The sequence below is a fragment of the Pseudochaenichthys georgianus genome, chromosome 13 (genome assembly GCF_902827115.2).
Source record: "Pseudochaenichthys georgianus chromosome 13, fPseGeo1.2, whole genome shotgun sequence".
NCBI lineage: Eukaryota > Metazoa > Chordata > Actinopteri > Perciformes > Channichthyidae > Pseudochaenichthys > Pseudochaenichthys georgianus.
Genome location: NC_047515.1, coordinates 26,198,592 through 26,223,939, shown reverse-complemented (window position 1 = coordinate 26,223,939; position 25,348 = coordinate 26,198,592). Strand labels below are relative to the sequence as shown.

Below are 25,348 nucleotides of genomic sequence, written 5' to 3'. Positions count from 1 at the left end.
AGCATGCATGTCTTCAGTTTAAACATATATATACCCTTTTTCACATTCAGTATGTTATTTAAACCAGTTTTTATGACACCTAAACCTTAAAAAGATGGCTGGAAATCAGAAAAATAAATCAGCCTGGTGACTCAAGCAAGGTTGCTGAACATCGCTCTACTGGTACTGGGTTCATTGATAAGGGTGACCCAAGAAACGATTACCAATCACAGAGGGCAAAAGGGTGCTGTCAATCATCCGTCCACTTGGCCTGAATGAACACATGTTGGAAGCTTGCATGGTCAATCTGTGTGGAATCTAGCCTATGGCAGAGATATCTAGGCTGCTATCAGGTCAAACATGTCATTCCGTAGATATCCTTATAGAAATGATTAAGCTATAAGCTCCATAGCTGCAGAAGTGACAGGCACACTGGGCAGCATCAGCATCCCATTACACCGGGACAACAAAGGGTCACGTGGGGTTAGCAGAATTCGGCATGCGCCTCAACCCGTTGCTGAACACACACCGCAGCGCTTAGGACAGGAGGTCACCTAATCACCTTGCCAAGCCATCTCTGAGGGAGGAAAGGGGAAGCGAGAAAAAAAAAAAAAAAATCAACTTTAAATTTGCAGTGATGAAAAATCAATAAAGCAGTAATTGCTTGGCTTATCACCGCGCAACGAAACAAATTGGGAGGAGAAGGAAAGCAAGGAGAGGGCTGGCGTCCATGCTGCACGCCAGGGCTTTTTTGGCGGAAGCGTCTGAACATAGCAAGAGAGGGGGAGAGAGAGTGAGAAAGAGAGAGAAAAAGAGAGAGAGAGAAAGAGGGAGAAGAGGTTTGGGCTTCATTGGGCCAAGGCAAGGAAAAAAGGTCTCCTCGTGATAATTAAATCTTCTCACACTGATTTTCTGCCAAATGTATTTCCCCAGGGACCATAACTCTGATTCAGTGCTTACAAGCCTTGCATAACTAATCATTTCAACGTGGGGGCAACCACAAAACCTGAATGAATTGAGAAAGAGGATGAAATAAAGAAGAGAGATGGCTAGACTGCACTATTCATCTCTAAATCAATTATTATTTAGGCAGGACAAAAATCAGAAATGAGTGCGGGACATTCTTCGGTGGGGTTCTGTTCAAATACAGTCCTTTAGAGCAGTGCTTCTCAAACTTTTTTCAGTAATGTACCCCCTTTGAAACATTTTCTCAGCCAAGTACCCCCTGACCGACCCGAACATTTTTGATCGAAAAAGCCTATATAAATAATTACAATATAGTGATGTTCCCTCAGTGTGTGATTTATTAACTCATTCGTGCATGAATTACAACAAACTAAGGATATTTTCATTTTATGCATGAAAAAAATAACGTTTTTATAAAACAGATTTGTTTAACAAACTAATGAACAAAAATATATATTGTGAAAAACTATAAAATACAATACACACATTTGACATGTTTATATGAGGACCCCCTTGGTGGTTCTAGGAATATTTTATATAAAATTGTGTTTTCTATTTAACTTATTGTACTAAGATTATTTTTGTAATCATGCATGGGTTTTTATGAACCTTTTTTTTATTTATTTTTTTAAATCTCACGTACCCCCTGCAGTACCCCGACGTACCCCTAGGGGTCCGCGTACCCCCATTTGAGAATCACTGCTTTAGAGGGAAAGTGTAATTGATTGTCAACGTGCTCTCTATTACACTTTTTCTGCAGAGCTATATAAGCAAAAAAAGCATCCTTTATTTCCTGGAACAAATGAAAAGCCAATGAAGTGTCGGCTCAATATTCCTCTGACTGTTCCTGGCATGATTGTGTTGAACATAATAACACAACAAATAAGACCATTTATCTGAAGAAACGACAGGAGATGAGGCTCACTCCACTAATCAATACAGAATCGATACAAACCAGATTTTCTTACATCAAAATCACTGAGACAGATCTTTCTTCAACGCAGAGTGCACAAGAGCAATACAGTGCCTCCCTGGAGCCCTGAGGTAGATCATATAGCCGCTGGGAAGAATACAGTTTTAAAAAAGTATATAGCTCTACCTGAGAGAGGATGCTGGGAACTATAATTATAGCTTGGTATAATTCAGACTCTCCTCATTGAATCGCCATGTTTTAGTTAATGTGATGAGATCATGGACACCAGTTCACTTGTGTTTACCAGCAGATACATTTCACCGCTTGTCCTTCAAGTGGCAGCCTCAGCAGCGCCGGTGCTGCTCGGCGAGGTAGCGTGGCACGCCACTCCATGGCCTCGGTAATTAAAACATTTAAAGCAGAGCCAGCCCCCCTGTGCTCCCGGGGTGTGATATGGGGGTCACGCGCCTGTAGATTCTAATTTGCGCACCATTTGTATTCATGACAGGCACGTGCTAAATATTTAACAGCAGCCCGGCAGGAGTTTTGTATTGTTAGGCTTTCCAGGTCAAATAATTTGATTTCAAGGCAGATTACATTACGCGTCAATGTCCAAGCCACCACTTTCACTTGCCTCTCATTTCCTGTCTTTTATTACAGCCGAGATAGGCCAGAACTGAAGGGATATGGCTTTGGATTATACAAGAGCTTGTTATCCACGGATTAGTTATTATTTTCAATTAGAAAAGGGATCACATCGTTTATTACGGAAGCACACACCCACAATGGTATTGTACGCAGACGCTTGCATGCAGCACGGACATTTTAGCTGACTTACAAATTGTTTAATTGAGCATGTTGTCACAACTTCCAAAAGAAATACTATTTCAAACAAATGACACATGTCTCATTAATGATATGTCACATGTGTTGATTTAACTGAGGCATCCTACAGTAGGAAAATATGTGTATTCTTTCCTTTTTATATATGTTGAACGGCTAAGAAACCAAATCCAGACCTTTTTTGATTCAGCAGAGGTTCTATGGTGATTGACAACAGAGCTAGTTAAACGGTGATGAGGCGTTAATGGATGCTAGGTCGAGGAAGTGAGGGTGGAGAGTGAGCGGGAGGGGGTCTGCGGCTGAATATTTAATGGTCATATAATTCCCGAACACAGACACACACAGACAGGTACACACCCAACCCGTGACCTGTCCTACACACCGCGTAATTAGGGAAACAGTCCTTTCGTTTAACTGCCAAAAGAGCAAACGGTAGGTATATATTCCCCTAATGATATGGGTTAAAGAGCTATTATACGTCTCATTAAAATATATGATCTCCCAATCTGGTGGTGGTTTGAGGTAATGGGGACAGAGCGGCATAAGGGCTGAAATACCATCCGCAGGCTACAGGGTTGTGTCCAATTCATATCTGCATAATTCTGTGTCGGAGAGTGGCTGCACAAATGAAAAGATGTTTCTGTCAGTGGCTCACGAACGACACACGGACGAGTGTGTGGGAATGAACCGAGGTTATCAAGCTTTTGACATTAATTTTCACATCAACTGGTTGACGTGTTAACTTTCTCTTTAACTCTGCTGTACATTTAGTACATTAAGAAAAGCAAGGGCAATTCAAACAGGGTCTTATAAAAGCATTAAGCTCCTGCCATATATCTCAGTTTATTTATTCTTCTGAATCTTAGATTAAGTTGAATAAAGCTAAACATTTAACTATTCAAATCATGAAGGGCGCTGGGAAATTCTTCACCATTCATTAACAGACAAAACACTACATCAAAAACAACTGTAAATAATTTACGTTACAGTCCTATCCATTCCCTTTCCTATGATGACTCACTTCTTATATATTTGTCCTGTTTAATAAAAGTGTGACCAGCAATGGTTGCTTAAGTTATCGTCAGTTATATTATTAAAAAGTACAACACAAGTATGTTAAACAGAAAAATGAGTTGGCAGCATTGCTCGGATCGGACTATAATGACACACTTAGGGTCTTATGGTCAAGTCATTAAGTTAAGGCTGAGAAGAGATTGTTAATGTCCGTAATTCTTTATATTTAGTTTATCATCCAGCCTTAGTAGTACCACCACACAGTTACTTGGGCTAAACGCTGCCTTCAGTAAAGTGCCAACTGATAGCACAGTCCACACAAACAGACTTTGTAACACTGCCAGTCAGTCCTTCTTATTATAGCTGGACACACTATGTTAGCTAAAAGCCTCCTGGGCACACAAACAACATCGCTCAGCTTTAATAGCCTAAACAAGGCATGCAACTAACAAAGGAACCATGCTCCCCTCTCATTCACACACTCTTTCATATCACTTGTTTCCTTTTTCAACCACTAGCATCATCTGGCTGCCCTTAACCAGAGAGCCAAACACTCTTTTTAAGTGGAGACTACTTTGTTAACTGATGACCACAGGGTCAGTTATTGATCCTCTCCTTTCTCTCTCTCAGTAAACCCTGCTGATAAAAAACCCTGTATTCTCGCAGGGCTTTGCAGTATGCAGCTACAGTTCGCTACAATAATAGCTTGCATATCAGAGCATCCACATGAATCAGATCCTGGTGGTTCGATTAGGGCTAAACTAACTAAAAAACACATCGCCAGTCTAGGACGAGAATCTATTTATGAACAAGGAGTGTAGGTGGTAGTGTTCTTCACTTCTCCCCTTCGTTCTCTTTAAAGGTTTTCTCATTTTATTCGACTTAACGGTTTTAGTGTAAACTCTCTAGCTGTGCTGACCCCTGAAACACGGAGACCCCTGGTGATGTGCTGTTTAGCAGCCGCAGCGGTCCTCCATTTTAGTTGTGCTGGGCAGAAGGGCAGAAGGGCAGAAGAGCATGACGCTGGCTGACTTAGATTGGGTCCGTTTGTATAGATGTGGTGTTAATGTGTATCGTGGCAATGACTTCTCTCACTAGGTCATCAGGACAACTATGTCGAGCCTATCTGATCTTTCTCCATTCGTCAGTCATTGTGAAGGTTAGGAATACAATGATCGTCTTTGAAAGCAGCGCCTGAACACCATGTTGTACAGCACCGCTCCACACAACAAAACACAACACTTCATTTCACACAGTTCCAACAGTTGGAGTGAGGGATGAGGGAGCTTTGAGCAAAACAGTCAACTGAATCCAAAAAGAGGCAACAGTAGAGTGTGAACTTAGCTTAAGAAAGCTTTTTGATAGGGAATCTTGCTGTTGCCCCAAGCGAGGCACTTAGTCACCACTTTAGCAATGCTTCCACACAGAGAAGAGAGAAGCAGGAGACGGAGGAGACCCAGAGAGAAGGGCAGGAGACATGGAAACGGTGGGTGAGAACAATAGACGAAGCACTGCGATAAGACCAAGAAAAGTAAGTAGTATAAATGTAAGAATGGTGCAGAGAGAATGAGAAAAAAAAGGGTCAATAGAGAGAAGGAGGGGATAAATTCTTCCCAGAATGGAGGGACCAAAGCAAGAGTGCAGGCTAATTAGTTTCTGATGGCTGGACATTCATTTGTCTAAAAGGTCAGCTAACTTTAAAGGTCACACTGCTCGATACACACACACAAAAAAAAACTAGAAAAAAAGAGTGGACAGACAATCCAGCAATATAAAAAAGACACACACTAGAACAAATGATGCTACTACACATGTCTGTGAGTGTGCATGTACATACACACAGTGTGGTTGATCACAACATGTTTGATATTCTCATTGATGTCATGCTCTGGTCAGGGAATAGAGAAGGGTCATTACTGTCTAAGGACCTTTATTACTGCTAGCATATCCACTGTACATTACTCTCAACTTTACTTAAATGTGTATGGAGATAATCTGTGTGTGTGTGTGTGTGTGTCCTATATTTGTGGCAATGGGGGGGTTTCAGGTTGGCAGGATAGATTTACAGCCTGCAATGCTAAGCACGTTTCTTCCAATTCATTTTTATGTAGATTGCAGCTGTCTTAATAAAAACTAAGGAGTGTAAGCAGCTTCTGTAAGTTCATGTTTTGCAAATTACAGATGAACCGCGGAGGAAAGGTTATTGTTTACAAGACAAGGGTGCTTACGTTTATCATAGATGTGTTTAAGTGTGTCAAATCACCAACATGCAGAAAGGGCATGGACTACAAAAATACCATCAGAAATATTAGGGTTTTCATTAAGTAATACAAATATTGTGTTGCTCACACGCTAGAATTTGTTTTCTTTAGACAGAAGTTGTGCGATGTATGTATTTTTTATCTGAAAAATGTGTCTTGTATTTTCTGCCGCTACTTGATAAAGGTTATATTATTGAAAAGTTGATGGCACACAAAACAAGAAATAAAGCAAACCTTGAAATCTTTAGTTCTTTCAACTGTTATCTTTCCAAAAATCAAACATATTGCTTTTATCATTACAGTTTATGTTTCATGTTTTGAGCACACTCACCATCCTCTACCTTCTTCCGGGCCTCCTCCTCTCTCTTGGCTACTTTGGCCTTCAGCACCTCGTCTGTCTTAGCTGAAATGAAAGAGCGCAGTGTTATCAGCAATGCATCACTTTAGGAACGTCACAGTGATTTCATTATGTCAAAATGTATAGCATTTGTAGATACATTAAATTAGATAATAGGGAATACAATCGGATATATGATTTAATATTGTACTGAAGATAAAATAAAAACAAATGTATCAATAAAGGAAAGGTATTTAAAGCTGAAAACACGTGTAAGCACAACGTACAAAGGGTGTTTTTGTGCCAAATACTGTGTTTTCTTTACGTGAAGGAAGCTGCTAGGGAACACACCATTGGATAAACATTCAGCGTAAAAATCTACAAAAATATGAATCATGTGTTTTTCTCCTTTATCTAGCAGGCAACTTCCTTCTCTGCTTTTCCCTTTATACCCCTGTAAAAGTGAGCGAGTCTTCCTGAGAGGTGTTTATCGTCTCAGCATAATGAAAAGCTTAAGAGAAAGTGAGGCTGCGGGAGTAAACACTCGTCAGGGCATTTTAAGCATCTCTCATCGTGAGCCGTGTTGTCTCGGCTCCCTTTTCCTCCGCCTTTCCCCCTGAATAATCAAGATGTTAAGCCACATTAAAAAATATAATGCTGTGTATGGCAGGCCTATCAATACTGCCTCTAAATTAATTACATTTCCGTTGCGGCGCATCATTTATTTTGCAGCGTTAAGGCCTCGGCGGAGCCATTCGCCTTTATTGCTATCTCACTTGGTTGATGAGTGAGCTATGTAAAATTGAGTCTCCAATATCATTACACTTAATGAGTTTAAACTTTGAGAAGAAAAGAGGAGAGAAATAGAAGAAGAGAGCGAGTGGAAGAGAGAGGAAGAGAACGAGAGCCCTGCACTGTTTTGGGGAAGTTAATACAATATAAGAGTGGGTGTAAGTGTTTGGCAGCGCTTACAGAATGTTTGTGTTAGGGCACAGCTGTGGGTGTCCGAATGTGCTTTATTGCACCACTTGAGATGCCTGCATGTGTGTTTTGTGCTCGCTCCTCGTTACGTGTCTGATTGTATGCTCGACTTCGCATTGCAAGCAAATAACTAACATAAAGATACATGTATTGTGTGTGTGTGTGTGTGTGTGTGTGTGTGTGTGTGTGTGTGTGTGTGTGTGTGTTGGATGCAGGAGGCCACGGGTTGTGCTCGTCTCTCTGTGACTGCGCTGGTGTTTTTGTTCAGTAATTGGCGTAGACAAAGAACCGTCACACTGCTGTTACGGCTGGTTAAGTCTGGAGGTTACGCATCTTTGCTAACAATGACTCTACATGGATGACTGAACCTTCCTCAGCTAGTGTGTGTGTGTGTGGGACCATGTTTAACCAAATCAACAGCAACCAATCTGTTTCTCTTAGTTAATTAGTCATAACTTAGTGAGCGTGCGTGTAGCTAAAACTTAAACCGTGGGCTGCATCTCTTTGCAAATACAGACATGACTTTTCTTGTTTGTATGCACAGATGTGTATTTGTGTGTGTGTGTGTGTGTGTGTGTGTGTGTGTGCGTCCTGTGTTTGTAAGCGAACTACTCTCTGTGTTCTTCAGTTACCTCTCTGCTCGGGGCTACAGGGAGGCAGGTAGGAAAACAAGCAGTATTGGTGGTGTGATGCAGTGGGGAGTGAACGGGGGAGAAAGAGGAGGGAAAAAAGATGGGCAGATAGATGGGGGCCATGTAAGAAAAAGGAAGAACTGACAGCGAGGGGAAACCGACAAACAAGCAGAAAGAAGAGAAAAAGCCTTGCCTGCCGCGCACACAAACAACAGGAGTGATTTGTCGCCTCTTTTTGTTTGCATGTTTCTCCTCCACTTCTATCCCTTCATCCCCCCCCAACAGGTTCTCTTATCCTCTCGCTCTCTCTTCTCTCCTTCTGCTTTGCCCTCTCCCACCCCTCCCTGTCTTTTTTATGCTTTCTCTTCCTTCTCTTGCTCATCTCTCCAGTACACTGTGCCTGGGGGCGATAGCAGCAAATCAAACTGTTTATCCATCTCTCATCAGTGCGCTGCCTCGAGGGGCTCCTGCCCCCTCAAAACAATGAAAGTAGGCCTGAGCGCTGAGCCTGGGATACGATTTAATTACATCAATAAAGAGCTCTGCTTTTAAAAAAAAAGATAAACTACAAAACAATACATTACAGCAACACACTCCTGCACTATCATGAAAATCCTGTTAACATTACAGTTACATGTAAAACCGAATGAAGTCTCACTCTTGAGCCCATTTAGAAATATAGGCATGAATGTGTGCAGAGGATGCTTATTGGAAGTGTATTTCTTGGCAACTAAGTGGCTCCAGTTCATTGTAGGATAACTCTGTGATGGACTTTTATTAAAGCGGGTAATAAACGGCCGGGTGTTGGGAGAGGAGAGGCCTTTCACTTCATTTAGACTTCGTTCAGTCTTGGCTGCAGGGGTGGAGGGAAAGAGGAGGGATGGCAGCAGGCAGGGCGGCGAGCGTCAGTGAAATCACATTGTGTTTATGAGTGTAATTGCAGTTCAGGGGCCCAGGGGCCATGTAGCTCTGATGGCGCTAGAAGATGTTTTATGCACAGCAACAGAGAGGAAGAAAGTGAGAAAGAGGAAAAGATGGAGAGTGGGAGGACAGGGCAGTCTGCCAGGATGCTTGCAATTCTTTCTTTTTTTAACAGAATCCCCTCTTCTATCTCTTTTCTCCTCCATTTTTCCTTTCTTCCTCTTTTCCCCCAACACCCTCCTTCACTCTGCTCTCCTATTCTCTTCCTTCCTCCTCTCTCTTCTCTCCTGTCGTCCTCCCTTGGCAGGATTAGCTGGGTCTCGTTAGAGGGGAAATGTAATAATGCTCCCACCAGGTGGAATCGGGCCCGCTCCATTATCAGCCGGGAGATGGATGGGCCGGCGGGGGCCAAGCGCGCACGCAATTTAGATTCAATAAACTGGCAAAGCAAGACCCCCAATCTGATTTATCTCTTACACACCGCCAATGCTTGCTGCTACGATGCTGATTCCCTATTACCACTCAGAGAAGGACTATTCATTGGATGTAAGGCACGGCAGTCAGAGAGGCTTGTCGGGCCCCCGGGACGGCAGCAAAACAGATACAGCAGAGGGTTAATACGTTTACACACAGATAAGCAATTAAATCTAAGGCTGAGGTGAGTTATAGAGTTATTAAGGACGGATTGAAGGGGGAGAAGGGAGGGACAGAGGGTGAGAAAAAGAAGGAGAGAGATGTTATTCAGCACAGTGCGGCTGCTTGGGCCTTAGGCCGAGTACAGTTAGTATTAGAAAGGGTAGCATATTATAGAGTTCGTGGGGTGAGAGAACAACAGAAGAGCAGCAGTCTGCCCACGTTGTTCAATAAACTCAATACAACACTTACAAACAAGCAATGCTGAAACACAAAGGTCAACACAACGGTTATCCACTTAGTCTGTGTGTGTTTGTGAGAGTTTAAGAGTGAGTATATGTATGCAAGTGCATGTCTCCCTGTCTAAATGTGGGTTTGTGTTGGCGTAATAGGCATATTCTTATCCACTGTTTACCTGGCTGAGAGTGAGCAGCACATCACATTTGACTGTTTGTGCATGTGTGTGTGAGAGGCGCAGCGATGTTAGCGGTGTAGTGGTGGGTGTCATTCCAGTGCAGCCGCCAATCAAAGTGAATCTGAATGTCAGCAGGAGAGCAGGCGCGATAAATCAGCCTCACACCCAACGACAAACAGAATACTAGAGGCAGCACAGCGCCATTGGAAAAATGTCCCTTCCAATCAGCGGAGCACTTTACAGTGAAGCTCACCAGCCGGGCCTCCGACCAACACCGAATACCACAGAGACAGACAAGACAATAAATAAATAAATAAGAGATAGACAGGTTGGAGGACAGGCGGACGGACAAACAGACCTGTATGCTCACTGACGAGTAACGGCCCTGACAGGTAGAAAGACGAGGCAAAGAAACATAAGAACACAGTTGGGCTGGAGGACAGACAGGAAGCCACACTTACTGACATACAACAGGCCAGACAGAAGGAAAGGAAGACAGACAGGTGCAAAGAGAGACAGAAAACTGCTGGGCAGACAGAGTGACAACTAAAGAGTCGTGCAGAACAATACATTGCAGCAACAACGATATTGCAATGTTAAGGGAATGCAAAATTAGGACCACCACCATGCAGAGTTTGTCATGACTAATGTAAAAGATAAATAAGTGATAGTGATAACATTTGATTATTAACATATCATAAATGAATTATTCGGCATGTAACTTAGTTGGTATAGCTTTAACACAAGCATCCCAAAAATAAAGTTGTAGTAAGATTAACTGACCAGATAAATGAAGAACTGCAACAGTTTCTATAAAACCATCGTTATCAAAGACGTTTCAATGTCATATTTTTCAAACATTATTTGGGCCTGGTAGACAAGCCAAAGAGACAGAGAGAGACAGCAATGGACTTATATCAGACAAGACTTCCTGGGTTTGAAAAACAAAGCTGGAATATGGTAAATTACATAAATGAGTTATTTATGATGTGAATGATTTTGTAAATGTAAGACTGAGATTGGGAACACGTTTAAAGAGACAAAGTGTACCTGCACATGTGCACAAATGTTTCTGAACTGATAAACGCTCTTTGTCTGATCTAACCAGGGCATCTTAAGATTGTTACATTATTTGCTTCATCTTCTTTAAGTTAAAGAAGTTGAACCTTTAGACAGAAAGCGACAGTATCATATGGAGCCCATGTGATGATACTGTGGTTGAGATGTACAGCAGGTGTGTAGGGTACAGTGATCACAGGAAGCAGCAGCATCCCAAGCAGCCACTAGGTGGCAGAGCACACAGACAACACAGGAGGGAGGCTCCTGCCAGGCCTTGCTTTTATGTGTTTAAAAGCAGGTGCCTGTGTGTTGGTATAGGCCCTCCATCAAAACTGGCTCCTCCAGACCTTGTAGCTATAAAGAATAACTTGACACGGGACATATCATAAGTGTCCCTGCATGCTGATTGGTTGGGCAGACATGAAGAGATATTACATCAACTTATTTAAATATTTAGCAGTAAAAATACATAAAACCCTTCAAGGGCAAGCCTAAACTACAGAAGCAGTTAATGTTTTGACATTGTACAACTTGTGTTGGTCCTTTAGAAAGTCTTCTGACAAAAAAAAAATCTAAAGTGTTGTCAAGAGTAAATGTAATCAGTGTGTCTCAGCCATAACAGTGAATTCCTTCAGGCAGAAAGACGGTAGACCTGAACTTGAATGATCTTTATCGCAGGCTGCCCTCTGCATCTGTCATCAGGCAGATTTAACGACATACCATGAAATATTTACAAACTAAACAATTAGAGAGAGATATCTTACAAAATCAATTAATTATTCATTGGCAATCGTCTGAAAAGCTTTTGTTCCGTTTCACGGCTATATTCTGATGCTGGGGGGTGCATCAATTAGGGCCTGTACTCCTGTGGTGTTATGGATGCTTCGGAGAGGAATGATTGCCTATATGAAAGACCCAGATGCAAGTTGCGAGTACTGCATGCTGACACAGTGCTGTGTCAGATGAGCTTCATAAAAAAAACACATTATGCTATATATGAGGTCCGAGGGACAATCTGAATTATCCGTTTGAATGTGTGAAGAAATGAGACTTACCTATCTACACTCGCTATGTCAGAACTACCATCCAACACTCTGCAGCCTGCTTATACAACATTTGTTCTATTAATTTTTAAAACCGCCTCTTGACTCCCGAGTCTGAGTGATCATGCTGAGATTGCATCTGTCAAACTCAAAGTAGTGAGAAATAAGAAAACATGTGTCTTATTTATAGGACAAACAGGAGGGCTCCCTGTCCAGAGCTCATTTTGTATGCAGACTGCATAGACTCAAATAGATCAAATTCATATTTTATATACAGTATATCCCAGAAAGGCTAATGAACCGTAGATTAGATAAAAACCTCCACATCTCTTCTGGTGTATTTCTATCGATATAACGTCACAAAAACCTGTTTCTGACAGTGTCTAAGGTTAACATTTCTGTTCTGTCAAACTGTAAGATTCAAGTTTCTCATCTTTCCTTCTTGTATTGAACACAATTATCCTCCACAAAAATATGTAAATATGTCTACATTTAATCATGGAGTTGATTTTACTTATATTTTGACCTCCACAGATGACTGTGGTTATATCTATTTTAGTGGCAAAACAATTGGTCCATTAACTAAAAATGAATCACTAAAATGTCCATAATTGTTTAACCAATGCAATATTTTCACAACAAAAATACCTCAATAATCAGGTTCAGGCTATAAATGACATAATGATCTGCTTTTGTTTATCATGATAATAGGTCGTCAGGTTTTTAACTGTTGTTTGAGAAAAAACGATTTAAAGACATCACCTACCCTTGTGCACATTTTATACGATCTGCTTACATTTTTCAAGACCAGCAGTTAATAGAAAAATTCATCTGCATATTTATCGTTGATTAGAATAGTTAATTGTTTCCCTAATCTGTTTAGATCTGCTAATGCTTCTTAAAGGCTAAGCATCTCGTATGTTAGTGATTGCATAGATGTGACTCCAGTTTCTAAAGGAAGTGGCTAATAACTACAGTAAAGATCTTTCTCCATAACGACAACACAAAACCACTAACTTGATAAAAATGTCTTGGTAGACTAAATGACATAATGACCAATTAGTCAAATACTTGACTTAGAAAGGATAACCCCTTGAGTGTCATATTGTCCTGTGTGTAACAATCCAATTAGATGGCTTCCTTTGAGTTGCTTGTCTTGATTGAAAAAACATCTCAATAGGTTTGAAGTGACAGTGAACAATAAGGAAATCAGTCCAATAAACCCTTAGCTCCACGTACCAAAGCTACACAACTCATGGGGGTCTGGATGTTACTTCCTTTGGGCAAAACCTTGCACAGGAGGTCTGGGGTTGAGACCATGTTTCACTTGGGGCAATACGGTGCTGAAAAGTGTGGCCTTCACAATGCATGTGGGTGGCTCGGCCCAAGCACCCCAACCTACCCTTTAGACTCAAGGGAAAAAGTGTTTACCCTGAGGGATGGAAGCCCCGGACCCCGGACCGGAGAGGAGAATTGTAGAAAAGGTTTGAAGGAGCAGGGGCCCCCAGCGGTCAGGGAGATCAGAGAGGGGGGTTACTCTGAGGACCATGCACTGCCATGGGCTGCACACACAGATGCACGTATAAACACACCTGAGGAACACACACAGATGTCAACATATTCACATATGGCATAAGAGTAGCTCACACACACACACACACACACACACACACACACACACACACACACACACACACACACACACACACACACACACACACACACACACACACACACACACACACACACACACACACACACACACACACACACACACACACACACACACACACACACACACACACACACACACACACACACACACACACACACACACACACACACACACACACACACACACACACACACACACACACACAAGCCTGAGGGGAAGAGCAAACAATAAAGCCTCTATAATACGACACCGGGTCACACAAAGTGCAACCTTGAACCTAACGCAAATGCTCTTGCCTACTGTAGACCTTCAAACATTACATTTCATCGTGGATTGGGAGTGTTGGGATGTCTTTTAGATAAATACAAAAGTTCTGTCAGGCGAACTTCACTGAGAAGAGCGAGTAAGTGCATAACAGAGGTCTTCAGAGGGCAATCAGACCAAATCCATAATGCAGGGTTCACACGGTTAAATATTAAGCATCCTGGGGCCTCTGAATGACATCTCACCCTCAACTCCAACCCTGTCATGTCTCCACATGCCACCGTCTCTTTCCAATGCCTCTCTTTTTCATCTTCTATATGTCCTTCTCATCTGCTGTTATCTTTTTCTTCAAATCTTTTTTCTTTAAACACTCTTTCTTTGCATCCTTTTCCTTTTTTTGTAACCTTTTGACTGTGTGGGCTAGTTGCTGGTAGATGTTTACAAGGTCAACAGACAGCAGATATTGTATCCTGCATTTGGCCATACATACCACTGAACCTGTCACAGATATATACTTTATATATACACTTTGTTTTGTTTCCCCCTAACAGCAAATGGCATTATCTTGAGTCTTATTTTTGGCGAAGTACAAAACACAAATTCAATAAACTGTTGGTAACTGTCAGGAGACATTTATATAGGCTTTTTTTTAATCTGAAATGATATTAACCATGTTCCCGGATAACATGTTCAAGTTGCATTGCTTTGTGAAAGCTATATAAAGACATGAGCACTCATGGGCAAAAGGGAGAGCAGCTTTAACATGTTTTGACTGAAAGGCACAGATTAATAGGGACTAAAGTCAGAAGTGTTTCAACATAAAATCATAATGTCACACACCCTTCAAATGGCCTTTGCCACATCACATTTGGTGGCAATCACCAAATTTGAGATCTCTCCTCCAGCTGTCTCTGATGGTTAACTCTCTGCTGCTTCATATCCTACAGTGGACCTCTGGAGAGTGAAGTACGCCCCAGCTGCTTAGCCTCTGCACAGGGAGAGTTAAGCCGACTTTTCTCCATCAAGGTGCTCCAGTGGTCCCAGCATATATGTCTCCTGTACAGGTCTGGATTATAGTTATGTGTAGCCTTTCATCCAACACTACATGGATCAGCTGTAACTTATCAGGCAATGCATGTAATCGTGCTTACATTCTTACATTATCATCATTCATGTGATGAAATGCAGCCACGCCCCCGGATATGCTATCACCTCAGCCCTGATACATGGTTTCTAAGTAGGGGTGGGAGCATGTCAGCACCAGCAGTACCTCTGGAAATGTCGGACCCTACATATGAAGCTTCTGCAACACACTGAGACAGACAACCATTACTAAACTTACCGTAGTCCCTCTATAAGTGTGTAATATTATGACTGAAAGGATTGTGGCAGATTAAGCCAAATCCTTACCAAATTTGAGTTTGAGGTTGGGAAGTCGGGAAAGACACTTAAATGTTACCAGGTGCAATTCTGTTTAAATAAAATGTTGAGCGCCACTCGGATTATTTTAATATTTGAAGCTACTGACCACGACATACATGCTGATAAACTGGTCATATTTCCTTCCTTTTATAAATAGATATTGTAAGTTATTCCAAAATGAAATAAGGTTTCTATATGCGTCCTTATCTTCCAGAATAGTCTATCAAATCTTAGGCCACAATAACTACAATCCAACTGTGTGATGTTGGCAAGACTGAATGTGCTGCAATTTCAGTGCAAATATATGTTGCCGTGTGTGTGTGTGTATCTTCTCATCTATTTCAGAGTGAATGCACTTGAGCGTGTTGTTGAATGGTGGAGAATAGGCTGTGGTTCCCCCGCTGAAAGCCTGTTGGGTGCCATTGTGATGGCACACCACTGAGTGAGCGTCTCATCTGTGTGTAGCAGTGCTGGTGGTAGTGTGGGTGGGGGAGATGCAGCTAAGTCTATCAGGACCCCCGCACATGAAAGGTAAACTGGAGCCGTTAATCGCAGGGCTGACACAAGAAGGTTCAGGAGGGCGGCCACTTAGAAAAGAAAAGCAGGAGAGCTGGGACCCCCAGCGTCAATAGGGCTCAGCACAACTGACCACATTACAGGAACAAACACACACTGCAGAAAGGACACACAGACTTGGTGGTCCCTGCCTGCTCTTTTGATAGAAGTATGTATGTGTTCATGTGCATGTAATGCATCTCTAAAAGACTGTATTCATTTTCTCTTGCCGACAATGTGTTTGATTTATTGTCTCTCATAAAGACAAAAAAAAGTGTTTTTAAATGATTGAACTCCAAAGGTAAACACTGTGAGGGACAGGTTGACTAACGCTGGGCCTGATAACAAGGATCTGAAAGATCATGAAATGCAGGTGGAGCGGAGAAATGAATAAAGCAAAGTGTTACAAATTTAATACAAGTTCAGGGACATATTTGGCAATTAACGCTACAAATGTCAGCTCATGAGACGTGATGTTGGAAAACAGAAAGACAGTATGCATGAGAGAGGGTAGGCTGAGAGTGGCACCATGAGCGGGAGACAGCCTGGCCGCAATAGGAGCAGAAGCTTAAGGGGTATAAAGAGAGAGGGAGATTGAAAAAATGACACCCCCCCCTCTAAGGTAGTGTTGTGCGCTCCCTTCTCTGCTTCTTATCTCTTAATGCTTATTTTCATCACTTTGCTTAAAATATTGATAATCAATTAGCACTACGTCTGTTTTGCTACAGAATCGGTGTCACGGTCTATCACTCTGTCAGAGCCAATTCGCCGCTCATTCAAAGTTCATTTTTCCTTGGCGGCTCTGTGCCTTTGGAGGAGTCATTACGCGGGGAACATAGCCCGGGGTGCAATCACCTATTCTCTTTCATTACTGGGGAGATGGAGAAGGTGAGAGAGATTATTAGAACTTTGGAATGATCACAAAGCTCCACGCCGCCTGTCAGATCCCCCCTACGTGTAATTCATCTGGCCTCACTACCTCCCCCCCCCCACCCCCTCCCTTCCTTCCCTCCCCTCATCCCCTCCTCCCCCAGCCTCAGCCAGGGGTTTGGCCACAGACATTATTCATGAACATCTGCAGCGCGCTGAATATTCCACAGCCTCCGCCGTGATGAAAAGGGAGCTGCCCCTTTGACTCGAAAATTAACATGCCGGCACAGAGATTATGGACGCGCCGTTTCATTCCAAGCCGAGCTGGGCCACGCTGAGACGGGCCACGCTGAGACGGGCCGAGCTGACGGGACGAGCTGGGATAAACGGGACAGGTGCAGAATCTGCTCTTTGTAACACTGAGGTGTCCGTTTCAGTGGGATAACGGGGAAATAATCAAGTTAATAAAAGCATTTGATTTCAAAGCAATGAGAGCGACTGTGGTGCAGGTGCACAAACACGCGCCGTCAGTGATCCAAACACACACTCCATTCAGACAGTACTAGTAGAGCTGTGATGTGATTGCATTAGTGGTGGACTTACAACAACTCTTTTACTCCAGCGGAAATCATTACCCGAGGTAGAATTTCACACATTTAATCACTGCAATGAAGGGCTCTGATTCATGTGGCCAGGCTGAAACTTTTATTTTTTATAATAAGAATAATTGAAAAAATACTATTACAAGAATCCACAGGAACAGCTGTATCTCATGTTTCTTTCATTATTGATTATCTGCCAAATATTGTCATGATTAATCATTTAGTCTATAAAATGTCCAAAAACAGTCACAAAATGATATAATTTATTTACCCATTGTGACATTTTTCAATATTTAAATGTTTCCAACCAACAGTCCTTAACCTAAATATGAAGTCACTATCATACATCAAAGCTGCAGATCAGACTAAACAAATATCCAACTATCGTAACAGTTGCCGATTAATTTCGGAAATACCCAATTAATCGCTGCGGCTCTATTTCAAAGACTGGCTGTAAACCTGGAGCAGGGCTAAAGTATTTTCTCCTAAACATCTCATTGCATCCTCTCACCTCTGTGTATCTCTCTCTTTCATTCTCTCCTGGGCGTCTCTACATGAAAGCCCAGCCAGAGAATGGAAACTCTTCCTCTCTCACAACAGGAGCACCACTGCTGGAGAGAAGCCAAGCATCCTCCCTCTCTCTCTCGCCCTCTATTTCTGCCTAATATAAATGAACAATATATGTGTGCCGTCCCTCGCATACCTCCCTGTGCCTGATACACACTCAGTGTACAGTTACATACATATATTCATACAGTCTGCAAAGTTAGAGTACAAATAAAAGTGTGCCCTCTTCATTTGGATGGTGAAAATGATTTAAATGGAATAAAGCTTGGTACTTATTGTCTTAGTTTTTGCCACGTGACAATACATTCACAACTGTCTTTTAATGAAGAGTTTTATATATAGTAACTCTGGACTACAAGAGGTAGCGCTGCACACTCAATGGACTGACATTTTCCAAGATGTAGGACAAAACAAACACCCTACAAATGAATATACAACTTTGCTTTACCATGCTTTACTACACTTGCAGCTGTCCAACCAGGCGTGGTATAGTATATGTTTATCATCCAAGAAGTAATTGGCAAGTAAACTATTCACTTAAAGAAAAAAAAGACAATAAGTACAGTACTAAGACTTTCAAATCAACCTCCTCAGAGTCATTAAAAACCAATACACTACATGTATGTGTGGATTCAGGACACACAGCTGAGACAGAAAAGGAGAAAAGCAAGAAATATAAGCAGACAGACATACTGTGAAGAGAAAAAAGGGGGGGGGGGAAACAGACTTCAATGCTTCTGAGAGGGGGAACAGTTGGAGGTTTCTGACATGGGCTGGAGCGGGACTTCGCGCTGCCTCTTGTTGATTGTAAATGGCAGAGCAAGTTTACTCTGGCAGTTGGCGCCAAAATGGAGTCTGACAGCTTTGTCAGGGAGTTTGAGCGGCTCAGTGGCAGGGCAGGAATCGGGATGATTTCACCCCTTTCATCTCTAAATCGCCGATGTACGAGTATGAAACCTCCATGGTAAAAAGAAAACCAGGCTGGAATAGTTCGGGGACGTGGGATTTTTTTTTAAACGCCTGTCAAAATGGAACAGAGAAATTAAAACAAGAGCAAAGAAGGTGAGAAACGACAGAGCAAAGTCTGAAGAGCTGGATGCAGAACAAACATGTCAGAAGATGTTAGCACTCTCTCCAGAAGACAACCATATTCATAATCCTAGCGCTCATTCCCACATTTCCTCTATTTATCCTGCTTTGTAATTCTACAACATATCGCTGCATTTCAACTCACTCGAGATCTTGACCTCTGTGTTTCCTAACTGCATACGAGACATTTGTGCAACCTTTGCCACTTCTTTCATAACCAACCAAAAAATACGAACACTGGCATTAACTTTACATGCACTCCTGGCCTATTTATTTTCCTTTTCATTTCGTAACCACTCGTCTCCTCAAACTCTTTACTTTTCTTAGAGGCTGAGAGGAGACAGCTAAGAAACGTAAGGATGAGTGTTTAGCGTGTGTTTGAGAGGAGGATTGACAGAATAAAGGAAGCTTTACTTGCACTGCTTTGTGTTGTTACACTCACATATCTTTATCCCTGTGATCCCTTCTACCTCTATCTGCTTGCCTCGTTTTATTTTCTTTTTCAATTTACAGGATTTGTTTCTGTGTGTCTGACAGCGAGGAGGATGAGGTGTAAAATTTATCTTTATCCCGGTTTTGTTGTGTTTCCTGCTCCTTGACAATGCATGTCAGTAATTAGCCGGCCAGTTTGGTTCCAGGCTTTTTAGTGGGTGCCTCCGTTTGCCAACTTTCGCCTTTTGTTCTTGCCGTACAATACCGCCCACTCGCCCTCGATGTCTCTCTCCCTCTCTCTCTCCGGCTCACACACCCACACAGGGCGTTACACAATCTATCCAAATGTGCTTCGCTTTAAAACCCCATTACTTAGCCCCTGTTGTTTGGTTCAACACAATTAAAAGAACAGGCCCTTCATGAGAATTCAGAGAGCCTCGCTCATTCGCTCCCTCCCTCCTCTCCATCACTCTCTCTTCTTCTGTGGTTCAGCGTTGGCCGAGGAGTTACTGTGAACAGGCCAGCTTAGTTCCCCTAATTCCTTGGGTTTTGTTTGCATATAGGCTTAGTTTGGTCTCAATTGAAACTACTCAATGCCATGCCTCATCGCCTGGCTGTAACTAGACCACTGAGCAACTTTCAAGATTGGTCAGCCAAATGGAGTGTACACACACACACACACACACACACACACACACACACACACACACACACACACACACACACACACACACACACACACACACACACACACACACACACACACACACACACACACACACACACACACACACACACACACACACACACACACACACACACACACACACACACACACACACACACACACACACACACACACACACACACACACACGAAGAGCCCGCCAAGGTTAAAGGGCACTGGCATTGTTATCTCTCTAAGTAGTGACACACTTCAAAAGGGTGAAGAACTTGAAGGCTTTTCCAGTAATGACTACCTGGTTGAGGGTCTGGTGGTAATTTTAGGCTCTGGCCTTCCACACAAGCGTATTCGCCTTACAGGATGGGCTTAGTTCAAAAGAAAGTCAGGTAAATGAGAGACAAGGCTACTGGTCAGTAAAGACCACAAGGTCGCTGTCAGGAAGGTGTCAAGAGGGAATTGACATGTCTAATCTTAGAGAATCATCCCTCAAGTCTAAAATAACGACGTCTCATGTGTAATGTGCAACAATTATTGCATGCAGAACTGGAATGACCAATCACTCAAAGATAAATCAAATTGACTCAGGTGGATCAATTCATAATAAGTAGGCAATTTCTTTAAAAAAAGATGAACTGATTAATGTATTTCTTGTTTTTATTGTAAGAATACCAAATAGTTTGTAATTATTTCAGTTGTTGTTGTTCTTGTGTTGTAATCACCCTAATCTCTTTGTTTGTTGTTTGACTGTTGTATAAAACAAGCAATTTATTTATGTCACCTTGAGCTTTTACAACATTTTTTTCTGTCTTCTGCCATTTTGGGGACAAAACAAGCAATTAATAGAGAATGGACTCAGTAGATTATTCGATAGTGAAAATCATTAGTTGATGCCCATAAAGTCTGCCAAACTATTTAACCAAAATTATTTTGGCACGATCATTTCTGGCTCGTTAGTCGATTTTAACAATGTATTGTGTTTCATTTAAAAATCTAAATGATCTTCCAAACCACGTCCAGAGGAGGCCAGTAGATTAATCCATTTCTAATAAATTACTGATAAAAGACAGCTGATGATGTTTTTACAAAAAAGATGCAAAATTCAGTGACGAATATCTTTAAATAACATATAAGTCTTACTTTTGCTCCATGCTGCTAAGTTTTCAAGCCATATTTATTATTATAAAACCATCATAGCGAATACTTATTTCATAATGTTTAACATTTACTCAGCACACATTGAATCAATCTTAATACTAGGTCATTGTGCTTCTTTTTAAATGCCTTAATGAAATGATGTCATGAAGTCTAATAACCCATCTGAGCCAAACACACAGGCCTGTATTTAGCATCGGGGTTGGTCTTTGTTGCAGAGAGGAGAGGAGGTCGACCCTGCTCACCAAATAACACGTTTGAGGCTCGAGGAGTCGTCTCAAGTTGAAGACAGCTCTATAATTCACATCAGTCCAGACATATAAGAACAAACACACCTTTAAAGTGCACCAGGAAACTGATAAGTCGTGTGTGCGTGTCCGACAGTGAGCCCAGCGAACAGCAGCACAAATTATATGTAGTAGTTTGATGTTTTAATGTGTTGCATCGCAGTACTCAAACTCGTTTAATTTATTCAACTCCTGACACACGCCAATTTCAAATGTGTGTCCAACAAACACAAGAGATACAGCAATGCCTGGCTGTACTTTTCCCCAATGGCAGAGCGGTCTGTAATCTGGTTATAAAATCAAGATTCAACTCATTTGAACTGAGGAGCTATTAGCGCTCACACAGCAGTGAGGACACCAACAATTGCTTGTATTAATCATTTGACCATTTGCAATCAGGCTGCTCGGCTCGAGCCTACCACTTACTCAAGTTAATTAATAAAAACAATCCTTTCTTAATAGGGTAACACCAGATCTATATATTAATTTGATGAATTATGCATAAGAGCTGTAATTGTTTAGGGGAGGATTTTTAATTGGTGTGACTGTTCATTTTCATAGATTTTCTAGTTTAGCTTCAGGGACAAAACGGGCAGAACTAATGTTGGTGGTAATATTTTTTTTCCATTTTAAATACTTAATTACAAACAGACACACACAAAGTAGACGTAGACGTACACGCACGCGCACGCGCACGCACACGCACACGCACACACACATTTCCCTGTTTGTGTTCCTATGTTTCCCTCAGTGTGAGCTGATATTGATCCCCCCCATAAAACACAGTTAGATAGGGGGCCCACAACTGGCTTAAAACAACTAATGACATCAGCACTGAAAATAAATCATTGATCGAGGGCATTATGGGAAATTACACTGCCCCCCAAACTGGATCAAAGTGAATGAAGTGGCTTAGCGGTGTTTCACTGGGGCTCTGCAGACGGGAGATGGGATTATCACCCCTGGACAAACAAGCACGCACACACGCACACGCACACGCACACACACACACACACACACACACACACACACACACACACACACACACACACACACACACACACACACACACACACACACACACACACACACACACACACACACACACACACACACACACACACACACACACACACACCTCATTAAGACGATACACTCGTATGTTACGGGACTTATATGATGCAAACACTCTGTTGTTCACAGTTGCACATAAGACCATATGTGCAGACATTGGCTCATAGTACAAACCTCATTAGTACATTTGAAACCATAAAAACACTTCAAATCCTAAAATGTGTGTGTTTCACATGCTTCATAATAACTATTATTACAATACAGTGTTCAATAACTGTTCCAAAAAACAGGCCTAATGTGAGCGGGCCTCATGTCCAGGACCTGTGGAGGGGTCCAGTGGGAGAATGAATACAAGAAAGGGGCCCCTGCTGGTTCATCTAGCCATCTATTGGTGCCCCGAGACCCCCTAATCTGTTTCCCCTGTCCCACCAGCCCCAGCACCGGCCCCTTAGGGCTCCCGACCTGCTGCTAGGGGACCCCTTCATGTGTAATTATCAGTTTCCAAGCTGCAACACACAAAAAAATGGTTGTGCTTTTCAGAGAAATCTGGTTTACATGGCCAGCAGTTTTTCTCAAGATCAACTTAATAAAGAAATTAAGTGAATTTACAATGTACTAAGATGTTTCTGATCATTACTGATGGTCTTATTTTAGCCACATAAAAATATATTTGATTGATGGTTACGCCTTCATTTAGCTGTAACTACTGAAATGTGATATTCAGGATGGATCTCTATTCATTAGCACTTGCACCAAAACAACAGCCAGCCACTGAACACTGAACCCAACTGTTCCACTTTTGGGTTCAATGCCTTGTTTGAGCTTGCACGCATGGAGATGATGGGGACTACTTTATGGGCGGTAGCATATCTTGGTAGAAAAATCACACCAACTATTTCTGGACAATGCCCAGCGTCAATGCAAGTAACCAAAGTCAATGCCAACTTCGCCTCAGAATGGGCTAAATAGAATTTAGAAACAACCAAGAAGGTAATTAAAGGTAGCTTGGCAATACCACTTACAAACAATACATTGCCATATATCTTTAAAAAATACCATAATAACCATCACCACCATCATCTTGGTTTAACTTTCAGAAGCATCTGTGTAGCTTAACAAAACATAAACCTTAACTTCATTGAATTGCTCCTGGTAACACCATCATCGGTTAACAAAGAAACCTACAGGTACATAATTTGACCAGTTTCTTACGAAAAAAATAGCTAAAACCCAGTCTTTACAAAGGCAGTGAGCAGCACTCACCGAGAAACAGCAAGATGCCACTTAGTACAAAGTTAGCTACATCAACTCCACTTGTACTTACATTGTGCCCCAATCTATTTACACGGGCAAATCCAGAGCTTACATTACACTGAAATAAGCAGCGGATATTGGCAGAATGGGCTTACCAAGGCATTGTTTTAGCTGGGGTTTTCAGAGGGAATTTTCTGGCCTACTAAAAATTGAGGACAAAAATAAAGTAGTTGTTGTTGGCCCTCGTCTTCAGGAGAAGGAGTTCAGGGGGATTCAGGGGGGGTGTTAAGATGATTTCTAGGCCAGATCAGATCATCTAAAATGTGAGTGATTACACCGGTAATCAGCTGCAAGCCGACACTGGCACGGCCTGTGTTTAGGAGATAAAGGGCGAGAGACAGAGTTAAGAATGGAGAGAGAGACCTGAGAGAAAGACAACAGAAAGAGGGAGGAGAGGAGGAAGAAGGTGGTGGATTATTTCTCATTATTGTCACATGCCAGGACGGCCATTCTCACTCGACTTCAGCTTTTCTCTCTCTCTATCCCATACACTTTCTTTCTATTCAGAGATCCATTTGTGCTTGGCCAAACAAATAGCTGACACTGCCTCATCAAAGCTTGGGATTGGCAGCCCGGGCCAAGTGGAGCTGTTGACAAGCGAGGGCAGTGAAAGCAGAGGAGGAGAGGAAAGAGCAAAACAGAAAGAGAGACAACAGAAATCTCTGCCGTAATTCCCAAAACTGTAATCCACTGAGTTTAATGGCGTGTGTGTGTGTGTGTGTGTGGGGATTATATATTTATCATCAATGCTCATCCTTGCTCTCATACCGGTGTGTGTGTGTGTGTGTGTGTGTGTGTGTGTGTGTGTGTGTGTGTGTGTGTGTGTGTGTGTGTGTGTGTGTGTGTGTGTGTGTGTGTGGAGTAAAGCCAGCTTGTATAGACGGCCCAACAATGCCGGCTGAGGGATTTAAAGCCTCGCTCTCTATCATATAACCACATATCCTGGCCAATTCAGAAAACCACTAGCCTATTCACTGTGGCTGATCCTCCCGATTAGTCCTGATATGGAGACACCCAACACACACACTCAGACTCTTCCCCTCACCTCTAACACTTATCAAACATGCAGTAGAATCGAGAATCCCCTTGTTACTGTGTTCCGCTGCATCTGTTTCTTACTGTTAGTAAACTGCTCCCAGCAGGAGCAATCAAGACCACCATAAGCCCTTTTGTAAGTACATAAAGTCTATCAACTCAAGGTTAAAGGTCATACCAAGTTCTGTAAAACCCTGGCAGGTTTTAACGCAGAATGAGGATTTAAAGGTTTGTCACCAGTAGAGGGAAGATTACGCGTTTAATTCGCCAGTGCAGCTCAACTAATCTAGGAGAGATTTCACGTAGATGTCGCATGCAGAGAGGTGTTT

At 42.1% G+C, this 25,348-nt stretch overlaps 1 protein-coding gene across 4 annotated transcripts in view; it reads right to left on the bottom strand.

Annotated features, from left to right (window-relative positions):
- Positions 1-25,348, bottom strand: part of rsrc1 (arginine/serine-rich coiled-coil 1) — a 116,671-nt gene that overhangs the window by 17,908 nt on the left and 73,415 nt on the right. For all 4 annotated transcript variants that reach the window (XM_034096668.1, XM_034096670.1, XM_034096672.1 and 1 more), the window contains exon 7: positions 6,308-6,379. In XM_034096668.1, coding sequence (XP_033952559.1) covers positions 6,308-6,379 — 72 coding nt within the window. The remainder of the gene's footprint in view (positions 1-6,307; positions 6,380-25,348) is intronic.